We start from the raw sequence: 12,101 nt of genomic DNA on the forward strand, positions 1-12,101 counted from the left end.
GTTAGGAGATGAGAAAACAGCCCTTGTCTTAATTGTCTAAGAAAAGTGAGGAGAGAGGAAACACCAACTTTTAATTAGGTCTATAATCAATCGCCTTAACTGTTAAACGTGCCTGGCTTTATAAATCATCCATATACTATATCTACAGAAATAAGACAGATCCTGCTTCTGTTGCCTGTTTAAGTGTTTGGTTGATAGCCTACCGATTCCGTGAGCACCAAGCCTCACGCAACAATTTAACAAATTGGGTTGTTTTTAATCTTTGCTATGCTCTAATAAATTTCATTAGACCAGCCTCTCTGGTGTTATTTGCAATTTATTTAGTGTTGTTTACACTGTTCCAAATTGTCAGAAATTATTATTTATAATAATAATAACCCTCCTTTTCCCTTGAGCTCCTTCTGTCACGTCCTGACCGTTGTAAGATGTCATTTTCTATAGTAGAGTAGGTCAGGGCGTGACAGGGGGTGTTTTTGGGTGGTTTTCTGTTTCTATGTGGGTTTCTATGTTTCTATTTCTATGTTGGGGTTGTTGGGATGATCTCCAATTAGAGGCAGCCTGTTCTCGTTGTCTCTAATTGGAGATCATATTTATGTAGGGGGTTTTTCCACTTGTGTTTGTGGGTTGTTCATTTTTGAGTAGTGTTATTTTCTCTGCGTCGCGGTTTGTTTTGGTGTATTGCAAACGTTTCACGGTATAAATAAATATGTGGAACTACAACCATGCTGCGCGTTGGTCCGATCCTTTGAACAGCCGTGACACCTTTTTATTGTTATTATTATTATTATTATAATAAGTCATGTCATTATCATTAGTAGGCTTAGTATAGTGTCCTTGTATAACCACCATCGAGCTGTAGGCCTAAGAGTGCATCCTGTTTAGTCTTAATACCGTAACTTACTTAGGCCTATATTTCAATACTTATATAGGCTACCGTATCAATTAATCATTCATTCGTTCATGTCATCACACAGCATACGAGTCATTCATGATGTGAAATGGAATCAAGCATTTTAGTTTTAAAGTAAAATAAAGTGATCATTTGAATAATTAGCGTAAACAATAAATAGGCCTAAACCGTTCCAATACAGAAATTGCATTCACGAATGAATGCGACTGCTTTTAGTCTTTGCTGTAATAAAGGCTTTACAAAAAATAATAAAGAATTACAACAGACTCTCTGGTACGCTGATCATTTATTTAGTGTTGTTAACATTGTTACAAACGGTCAGAAAAATTATATTGTAAACTAACAGCGCCTGTTTGGCACACATAGGCCTAATATGCTCGCTGTGCTTGCTCCTTATCTTGTTTTTCTTGATCTCCAGTATTTTCCACAACTACCGTAATTTCCGGACTATTAAGCGCACCTGAATATAAGCCGCACCCACTGAATTTAAAACAAATAAAATATTTTGAACATAAATAAGCCGCACATGTCTATAAGCCGCAGGTGCCTACCGGTACATTGAAACAAATGAACTTTACACAGGCTTTAACGAAACACGGCTTGTAACAAAAATAAATAGGCTTTAACGAAACACTGCTTGTAACAAAAATAAATAGGCTTTAACGAAACACGGCTTGTAACAAAAAATTAAAAATTAGCAATAAGCTTTAGTTGTCTTTTTGCACTGAGTCAATTCCTCACGCTGCTGTTTCCAACGTCTTATCATCGACTCATTAAGACCAAACTCCCGTGCAGCAGCTCTATTTCCTTTTCCAACAGCCAGATCAATCGCCTTCAACTTGAAAGCTGCATCATATGCATTTCTCCATGTCTTTGCCATGATGAGGGTGACAAAATGACTACCATAATCAGAATGATGGGAAGTTTGAGAGCGCTCGATTTAATCTAAACAGTAAACAAAAAAGTTGTTTGACCTTAACCCGTTCAGCAATTTCATTGGTCTAATGAAAGCTTCATGCCGCCAAAAAACTGAGCACGTCACAGAATGTTTATTTTTGGAAGAAAAAAAATTGAAAGCGGGAAAAATCCATATCTTAGCCGCGTCATTGTTTAAGCCGCGAGGTTCAAAGCTGGGAAAAAAGTTGCGGCTTATAGTCCGGAATTTACGGTAGTCAAATTCATTCCACACATTTTCCCCTTTACCTCCTGCGCAACCAGTAACCTGATTCGAGTTTATTTGTCACGTCCTCTGCATCCATTTTGCTGTCACGTGTTACAGTTTTCAGAGTTTGTTATAACCAATTTATTGATGTGATTATGATATGCTATAGGTCAGGCCCTATTGGTCACGTGCATTCATACATGTGTCACGTAAAGAGAGCAATGAGGGATTTCGGTAACAAAACTTTTCTGTCAGAAATGGGTGTAATTATGTTGCAGCTTCAGCAACATGGACAGCACGATACACACTGATGTTCTGTGGTGGTCGCTGCAGCAGGGAGGAGAGAGAGACAATGGATGCTAGTCACACAGTCACTGCTGTCTTTTTTTTACACAGCGCAGCAAGTCTGAGCCAGATGGCACAATCAAATGAATTGCCGTCGGATTCCCTCTAGTCATTTGTGTCTCTTAATTATTTCATCAAACAGTTCGCTTAAAGCATTAGACAAACTCAGTGTATATAGTTGATTTGATTAAAACACAGGATGTGTCTATATATGGAAAAATGCATGTTTAAAAATGTTGTCCAATCGATTGGTCGAAAGAACAGACAACTCTTGGTCGACCAAGATTTTGTTGTTGTTGGGAACAGCCCAAAAATGATGACAATGCTCTTTTATTGTAAGAGCTGTTTGAAAAGACCACCTGAAATTTCCCAGGCGGTAAATTAGTTAGTAGACCAATAAGAAAGAGCGTTCCAAACCTCTCTGCCAATAACAGCTGGTGTTCCCCTCCTCACTCAGACCACTCCCAGACAGTCCTAGCCAAATTCTTGCTTGAGAAATTACTCTTTACTAAAAAGCTATTTTTGTTTCTTTTTTTACAATTTTAATTGAAAACAATCACAGTAAGGTACTTAATTGTTACCCATAAATGGTTTGATATTGAGATGAGAATAGCTGCATTGGAGTGTTAAAGGAGCATCTTGGAATGATAGGATATTTAAACACATTTAAATTGTATCTTGTGACCGCTGCAGGTATCACTAAAGTCCCCCGAGACAGTTGTCACTTTACCCATCTACATCGGGAACATCGCTGTCAACTTGATCCCGTCACGACCTATGCCCTCAACTCCAGCCCCAACAACCATCAGCCCCCACCCCAACCCAGAAGGGGTTACCCCGAGCGCGCCCCCAGCTGAGGAGGACTTGGAGGAGGTGTTGGGTGCAGGGGGTTCAGTCAGCGAGGAGATCCCCACAAAGAGCCACTCCCAGCAGGATCAATCCGGCCAGCCCCCCACCATGTCCCCCAGTGCATTTGGCTATGCTCCCGGTGTAGATTTACCCCCCAGCCAGCGACGTGCCGATGACACCTCGGCGCCTCTGTTCTGTGTGTCTACTGGGGCCACCATCCCCTTCTTCACAGAAGGAAACGCCACCCCAGTACCCACGTCCTGTCCTCTCATACTCCCCCCTGAGTACAGCACCTGGGACTTCACACATGGTGAGTCACCCCCCCAAACTGTTTCAGTATGATGATCAATGATTAGTGAACAATGGCCTACTATATAGTCTGACTGTTTCTCTGGTTTGTCTGTGTATCTTACAGAACCCCCTCCCACATATGAGGAGAGCTGCAGCAGTAACAACTCCAGCTTCAACAACAGCAGACCGCAGGAGTGAGGACTGAGCATAATGCAGCTCACAACCACAATTACACTCCCTAAAGGACCAATAGGATACTGCAACCCTTTCTCCAAGTGGACAGAACATGCTCTCCTCCTAAATATTACTTTCAAATATATTTTTTAAAGGGATCATATCAAATTTTGTATTATAGTTTATACCCCCTTCTCCCTGGCTTAAAGGACCTGCTGTTATATAGATGGAATGAGAGCGCAAATTCCCTGTGCATAACAGGAGGACTTCAGAGACAACTTATAGAAGGTAGGATATTCCATAATTGGAGTCTATTGGAGACTAAACGTAGTGGGTAATACAAATTGTGAATATTCTTGCATTGTTGACTTGAAATTGTTGTAGGCCTCCTACTATATCTCCTTTTTCATCCTTCAAACACAACCAAAATCTGGCCTTTATTGTAGTTTCCTTCCAAATGTGCACACTACTGTAATTCCGATCCACTTCCACCGCAGTGGCTCCGCTCCCTCTGTTGATGAGTGGAGTAGGGGTGGCCTAGCTGGACATGAGGTCCTTAGCATGTCTACCCCCTGGTGGCCATCAACTGAAGAGAATGGAGCCTATTGGAAAAGCTTCAGACCTTCACTAAAGTATTGGAGTTCAATGATGCCTGCTGACGAAGAACATACTCCATCAACCTGTGATCTACTGGCAAGGGGCTTCTGGAATGTGCATGTTATCTTGTCACACCTCATCATCCTGAAACAGACAAGCGGGACATTGTACTCTTGGGTATGCAGGGGAACTGACGTAGCAAGGGTTGATATGCATTTATGACATCTGATGCAAACACCAACTTTTCTTTCACCTTCTTTACCCTGAATAGATGGAGATGATCTGTTGATTTTCCCCATGTGGCCTTAACTCATTCTGTTCTACCTACATTACTATGTGCTGATGAAGACAGTTGTCTTCAGGGTTGCTGTTGAAATGGCAGTCAATGCTGATCAAATGTGTTGGTGTGACAACCAACAGTGTTAAATGTTCAAGCACAAGACAGCACTTTTTGACAGTTTGAAAACTGTGCAAGTATATGTTTTTGTGTGTGAATGAGTATATAGTGTACCAGTTAGTGTGTGAATGAGTATATAGTGTACCAGTTAGTGTGTGAATGAGTATATAGTGTACCAGTTTGTGTGTGAATGAGTATATAGTGTACCAGTTTGTGTGTGAATGAGTATATAGTGTACCAGTTAGTGTGTGAATGAGTATATAGTGTACCAGTTTGTGTGTGGCTGATCGCCCCTCCTGTCTTTGATAGTTGATAGCGCTGGACATCTCAATTTGAAAGTCAAACATCAGGCAACATCATCCACTCTGTATGAGTGTTTGTTTTGTATGTCTGTCTTGTTTCTGTCTCAATTGCAGCATCCTTTTTTATTTATAAGCCAACCTCACTGTGGCTTTATGTATTCACAGAGTTGTATGAAACAACCTTTAGCACCTGCTGTGGGAATACATGTACCGCCATCCCTCCTCAAATGGTAGCCTATATAGTACAGTCACAGCCTTTACTACCAGAAAATAGATTGCAGATGATATTGGGAATTGATCTGTGGTTCAGGCCACTGCTCTATACACATTTTTGATTTGTATTTGACCTTTATTTAACTAGGCAAGTCAGTTAAGAACAAATTCTTATTTTTAATAAGGTATCAGCTCTGAAAGAACCATCGAAATTACACCTCTACTGTATTTACCATGTGCTATTCCGTTATCTCCAAGATTGCTACGGCAGCTTGGTTCTCGAGTCATTTCAGGCTGCCTTTATCAATCCTACCCCATTGTTTGTATTTCTCTTCACGAAAGTACTATAGCTTTATAAATTCCGACATGTTTTTCATTGTACATTCTTTTCCCCTCACAAATGAGTGTGTGGTTTTGTATTTTTCTATTTGTAAACAGTTTTCTGGTGCATATGGTAGCCATTTGAGAGAGAAACAATATTCTGAAAAATAGTAGCATCCTGGTTAATCAATGTAATATTTCAACTTGTTGTAAATCCAAATTGTACAGTGTACCAATAAAATGATCTGCCATATCATTTGTACTGGTTTTGTAAAGGAAAGTGGTTTGTTGGGCCCTATATTTAAGAAACCTGTCCCGAAATACATAGATAGTTAGTTAGGTTATGAAGCTATAAAAGTGGTTGGCTAAGGAGAATAAAAAGGTGACCTCAGGTGCCGTCAAAATAAATGGGTTTATCAACCGTGCGCTCTGCAGGGATTTCTTTCCATCCTATATGCCTCATGCTACAGAAACAGGAGACAGGCTCTTGCTCCTATGAGCCATTCCGGCTTATGCAAGGCTACTTACTCACGTCTTGGTGTGACTATTATACACTATACTTTAGCTGCCTTCCTTATAATGCTTTGACAATGGAATGATAGCCAAGATAATGTCCAGTAGCCAAGATAACGGGTGCAACAAGGGAGAGCGTGAGAGGAGCAAGGAGGAACCAGCCTGATCGTCTCAGGGCTCACCACTTCACTGTTTACTGCAGCACCGCTCTTCCTCTGTTGCCATAGAAACTGCTCATCCTCCCTGTGTTACACAAGGACATGGACCACAGAGCTTATGTCTGTTTGCATACATGCCTTCGGATGGAGGGACTATAATCTGCAAGGGCAACATAATATCATATAATTTCCCATAATCTGTGCTCTATCACTACATAATATTCTATGCTGGAATCAGTATCCCATGCTGATTTTGTTCAGGTGTCATGATACAAAAGCTACACTGTTGGATCTTTTCTAAGGGAGGAAAATATTAGGGCCAACTTCTATACTCTGTATTGCTTTGTCCTGAGTGCCACCATCTGCTGTGATGATGACACCGAGAAGGTGTGTGGACTATAGGCCTTTATCATTATCAGGGGATAGCCAGCATGAGGGTTTGCACTCAGGCTAGAATGGAAGGCTGCCGGTGCGTAGGAGAAAAAATATCTGTAGTTCAAAAGGTACTCGTAGTCAAAACCATGAAAAATAAACCAGGGCGGCCGAAATGCAAAAAAAGTATTCATCCAGTCGGGAAAGAAATTGAAATTGCAAGTGGCTATAAATAAATAAAACATTTCTGCATAGGTTTTGGCCTTTTGCCTTCATCAGTGCTGTACAAACAAATTAAGGAGACAACCTGCTGCGTAATAGATGCAACAAGGGCAAACAATTTTTTAGATACTGTTGAATATATATATATCATTAACCACAGGAGGAAGATAGAGAGCTAATAGTGGTGCATTAAATCACTTCTCTTGTTTACTGCTAAACTGTTCACCACTTTAATTCACAACATACTCATTTAATTGTATTTAAAAAATAAATGTACATCAGTTTGTTAGACAATCAGAAATTACTGTAACAGTCTTTAAAAAACGTGTTTACTTGGTTTTTGACATTGTGCAATCACTATAATGTTTAGGCCTAAAACAAATATATTTGTAGATGTGTTTAAAATATTTTTGCATTAATGTAGTTTATTAAATCCAAAATTATTGTGCAACAGGCTTTAAAAATATATATTATTTAGTGTCAAGTCCTCCCTCAAATCGGCAGACCTGAAAAGATGAGAGTTGGAGCCAACATCTGTCAATAAGGCCCAAATGATACCAGTCCTCCTCAGGCAGAGGCTGTGAAAGAAGGCAAGGGGAGTTTCAAATTCCTCTCTAGAAAGTTAAGGATTAACCTCAAGGTACACCATCAATGTTTCTATTTTCAAGCTAGAATCCTTAGTTGTTACATCATATTATTATTTTTTTTACTTATGAATGAATGATATATGCTTATAAATTCCTCATGAGCTTAGTTCAACTGTCGTACCCCATCAGAACCCAAAATATAAGCTTGTTTTAATCCAATGTTGGTAAACCATGCAGATCAGCTTGTCTGGTCCTCTGAGGCAGATCAGCTTGTCTAGTTGTCTGGTCCTCTGAGACAGATCAGCTTGTCTAGTTGTCTGGTCCTCTGAGGCAGATCAGCTTGTCTAGTTGTCCGGTCCTCTGAGGCAGATCAAGACCTGGGTCCCCATGAGGATGAAAATGTGCAAAATACAGATAAGCGTTGATGTTTCATGTGTTAGGTTCTTATTTTTCAGAGTAAATAACTCACGGACACTAGAGAAGCTTTAACCAAGTTTAATTCTGCCCAAAGGTTCTGTACAGCTGTAATTCAGAGAGCAAAACATTTCTCACCATCACAGTTATATACATCCCACTTAAGACACTCCTCCTCTCCAATCCTTACATCTTATGGTTCAACAGGAAAAGGGTAACAGGATACCAAACCCTTATTACCCCCTTAAAGGGATCTGACCTCACCTCCTGACCTTACCTAATCCACAGATGTCAATCTGTCTTTCCTGTATCAACACGGTGCTCTCCTCCCATCCCCCAACACATTCCAAAGCCACTGTCTTTCTACAGATCTCACTCCTTGATATAATATGCATCTGATTAATCATGTCTTTAATATCTCAATGTTCAAAATGTCCAATCCAACACGTTTGATGAACAAACTATGTAGGTCTGCTGATATTCACATCACCTTTCTCTCCCGTCTCAACCACCCTGCGCAGTGCCAAAAGCTGTCACGTTTACACTTGAGGGTCTTCGTTCTAAACCCGAGGAGAAGAAGCACAAACACTATATTTTTCAGGATGTTGTCTGCTATCAGCAAAGGCTTGCGGAATCCCTTCAAAACGTTCCATCAACAAGAACGTGTAACATTTATTAATTAAAAAATGTATACATTCAAATCCTTTCCATTGTTTTAATCCTTTATTTCTCCTATTTCACTGAGGTGTAACCCATATGGTTAAAAGAAATGAATTGTCCTTTTAAAAAAAAAATAATAATAAAAAAAAAAAAATATGCTTCCAATAATTTCATGGGTAAACCTAATAATCAATGTTTCGGGGAATGCAGTGCCTTCTAGAGAGTAATTAATTAACACAAAGTATGCTGCTTGAGTGGAAACCCTGGATCAGATCACCAACCACTGACTCATTTAACCACTTAGCGGACTGTATGTTGAAGAGGAAGTCATTCACTGATCGGAGATTCAACAAGCTGTTTAATCCATCCATGTGCATTTTGTTCAGCCTCACCAATTTTGAGTTGTCATTGCTGGTCATTCACCACATTTGAGTTGGCTAATAAAGCAAAAGGTAATTAGGGTTAATTGAAAATCACAATTAATTTATGATTAAATCAGTCATACTTCTGTGAAATATGAAAATTATAAAAAGGCAACTTAAAACAGATGTTTTTTTTATTTGTAAACAGAACAAAAAGATTTGAATTTAAAACACATTAATCAAAGTTGTCATGGTGACTCCACTGTAGGGAACTGGCAGGATCTATATCCTCATCTTCTCATGATTGAGTTAAGTTTGTTCCGCATCAGTTGAGTTTGTCTAATCTGCATGGCAACTCCCAGGACCTTCTTCACTCTTGGGTCTGCACAGTACTTCCTCCCATTGGCATGTAATCTACAGTACAAGAAGAGAGTGGGACGTCGAGGGTGCATTCCAGATATAGGTACTTCTCTGATCTTTACAATGCCTGGAGAAGTATTTTGCATCTAATCAACCACATTAATGACAATGGAACTATAATCTGTATAGAAAATGTGTATCTGGACAAATCTGGACATATGGACAAATCTGAGCAGATCTATGTGTATGGCACCAGTCTTATGGTTATTGGCATGTGTAACAGAAGAAGTGAATAGGGAATCTTGAAAGATAAGACCAGAGGTGTCATACACATAGATCTGCTCAGATTTGTCCATATGTTTCTCCAGATGTTAAATGATTTACTAAACTTCATTTTAAACCCACATTTTATAATTGTTTATATAAAAGATCTGTCAACCGTATTTTGCGGAGGGAGCACAATGACTGGACCAGGCAAAGAGTACACCCCCATCCATTCTCCCCAGTAAGTGGTTCCTTCCTAGGTGCACCACGGAGCAAAGATATGGTAGACAGGACGCTAGACACTATAGTGTGTGCAGACCACAGGCGGCCGGTGGCACCTTAATTGGGGAGGACGGTCTCATAGTAATGGCTGGAAGGAATATGTGGAATGGTATCAAAGACATCAAAAACATGGTTTCCATTTGTTTAATACCATTCCATTTACTCCATTCCAGTTATTATTATTATTATGAGATGTCCTCCCTTCAGCAGCCTCCTGTGGTGCAGACAGTATCAGTGGAGGAGGAGAAAGAGTTTGATATGATTTTAGCTGCAAGTGATGGGCAGGACTCGCAGGAGGTATGTTTGTAAATTAATTAGAACAAGCCATGTACCTATTTATTCCTTCATGATAAATACATTTTAAAAAAATAAAAAAATGTTTCTGTATAATACAAGCCACCTAGCAATTTTATGAAGTTGGCTTTAGCTAGTCAGCTAGATAGGTTCTCAATCCCCGAACCTCATAACTAGCTACCAAGCCACTTCAGGATAATCAAGTTAGACAAGCTACTCTATCTTTTCTGGCATGCCTATGGGGGTTGTTGTGTTAGCAAAGACAGCCTGCCCTACATGCAGTGGTGTAAAGTACTTAAGTAAAAATACTTTATAGTACTACTTCAGTAGTTTTTTGGGGTATCTGTACTTCACTTTTTATATTTTTGCCAACTTTTACTTCACTACATTCCTAAAGAAAAATAATGTACTTTCCACTCCATATATTTTCAATCAATAAAAAAATAAATATCGATCAAATATCGATCAATAAAAAAATATATATAACAAAAATTGTGCTGTCTGGTTTGCTTAATATAAGGAATTTGAAAGTGTTTATGCTTTTGATACTTAAGTACATTTTAGCAATTCCATTTACTTGTGACACTTAAGTATATTTAAAACCAAATACTTTGACTTTTACTCAAGTAGTATTTTACTGGGTGACTGAGTCATATTCTATTAAAAAGGTATCTTTACTTTTATTAAAGTATGACAATTGAGTACTTTTTCCACCACTGCCTACATGCAATCTATATGCACTATTTTCTTTAGAGAAATTGTGACATTACAGGACAAGTGGTGAGGACTCACACAAGAGCGTTGATCTCACATGCACCATGGCTGTGTTGGACATCATATCGCTCCACTCGCATTAGTACGCTCAAAGGAATGCTCCTGGATGTCCCAACACAACATTTTGGAATGGCTCCTGAAAGAGGCAGTTATATAATTACAGTAACCATGTCAGAACTACACAAAGATCCAGAATTCACATGATATTCCTGAGTAACAGATGAATAACCAATCCCCAAAAATGCCTAATGAAAATCCATCAATACTGAATCAATTAAAAACCAGCAAGATCACACCCCTCAAGGACTGGAGTTGTGCACACAGTATATTAATAACATTTTCACTGGTGCATCACATTACCTTGGATGGAGTAGATGGTGACACACAGCACAAAAGCCAGAACCCTGAGATCCATCAAGGAGATTTGGAGTCCTACAGTATCTGGTTGATTTAGATCTATGCCACTGTCTAATTTGGTTGATTTAGATCTACGTCCCAGTGTCAGACTCCTGTTTGCCTGTTCTGATCTGTCTACAACTCTGAATGTGGTCACTGGCTGGTAATATATAAGTTAAAAAACAAAACCACTCCTCTCTACAGGTCTGCGTGCCTATTGGCTGATTCTTTAACGGTAAAAAAAACTCACTGATGACTGAAGTGAAAGAGAGCCATGATGTGTTAACACATGCAGATTTTATTATGGGGGAAGAAAAAAAAAACTTGACAACCAGATATCTAAAATGTAAACAAATAAAAATATTCAGTAAATCACAGAATGTAAACATTCCCACTGCATAATTTACATTTAAATAAACATATAAAACAACAATACAATCAGAAACATAAAACTCATTAACACATGTAAATTAAAATCGTTACAAAATAAAACAAATAAAACACTAGTAAACAAGGAAGTATCTCCTTACAATTTGTTCATGGATAAAGCTTAGACAGAATATGGTCCAGTTAACTCATTCAGTTGGGGAAAAACAACAAATAGCATTAACTCCCTCCATCCCATGGGTTATGAATCTGCAACAGACAAAAAAAAGGCATAAGTCAGTGTAAACCACTACTTGGCTAAATACTTGATTCTGCTTGAAAAGGTGTTGGTTATTTATATGTATATAAAATACATGCAGGAAGAAAGGCGTGCATACTCAGACAGGCACAACATTATGGTGTGTTGGGTTTTGGGAGGCAGCGCAGGAACGTAATGAAATGTGAATGAATAGAGCTGACATCATTCCCTATTCTACATGATAGAGACATGTCTAA

General features: G+C 39.0%; 2 protein-coding genes across 3 annotated transcripts in view; one reads left to right on the plus strand and one right to left on the minus strand.

Annotated features, from left to right (window-relative positions):
- Nucleotides 1-5,817, plus strand: part of LOC115159517 (arrestin domain-containing protein 1) — a 39,420-nt gene extending 33,603 nt beyond the window's left edge. The window contains exons 7-8 of the mRNA XM_029709312.1: nucleotides 3,111-3,576; nucleotides 3,682-5,817. Of these exons, the coding sequence (XP_029565172.1) occupies nucleotides 3,111-3,576; nucleotides 3,682-3,755 (540 nt within the window). The 3' untranslated portion in view covers nucleotides 3,756-5,817. The remainder of the gene's footprint in view (nucleotides 1-3,110; nucleotides 3,577-3,681) is intronic.
- A 5,664-nt stretch (nucleotides 5,818-11,481) lies between these two features.
- The window catches only part of LOC115159516 (myosin-IIIb), a 57,112-nt gene continuing 56,492 nt past the window's right edge, over nucleotides 11,482-12,101 (minus strand). For both annotated transcript variants that reach the window (XM_029709310.1, XM_029709311.1), the window contains one exon: nucleotides 11,482-11,855. In XM_029709310.1, coding sequence (XP_029565170.1) covers nucleotides 11,848-11,855 — 8 coding nt within the window. In that variant the 3' untranslated portion in view covers nucleotides 11,482-11,847. The remainder of the gene's footprint in view (nucleotides 11,856-12,101) is intronic.

This window comes from Salmo trutta, chromosome 23 (genome assembly GCF_901001165.1).
Source record: "Salmo trutta chromosome 23, fSalTru1.1, whole genome shotgun sequence".
In the NCBI taxonomy this organism is placed as follows: Eukaryota; Metazoa; Chordata; class Actinopteri; order Salmoniformes; family Salmonidae; genus Salmo; species Salmo trutta.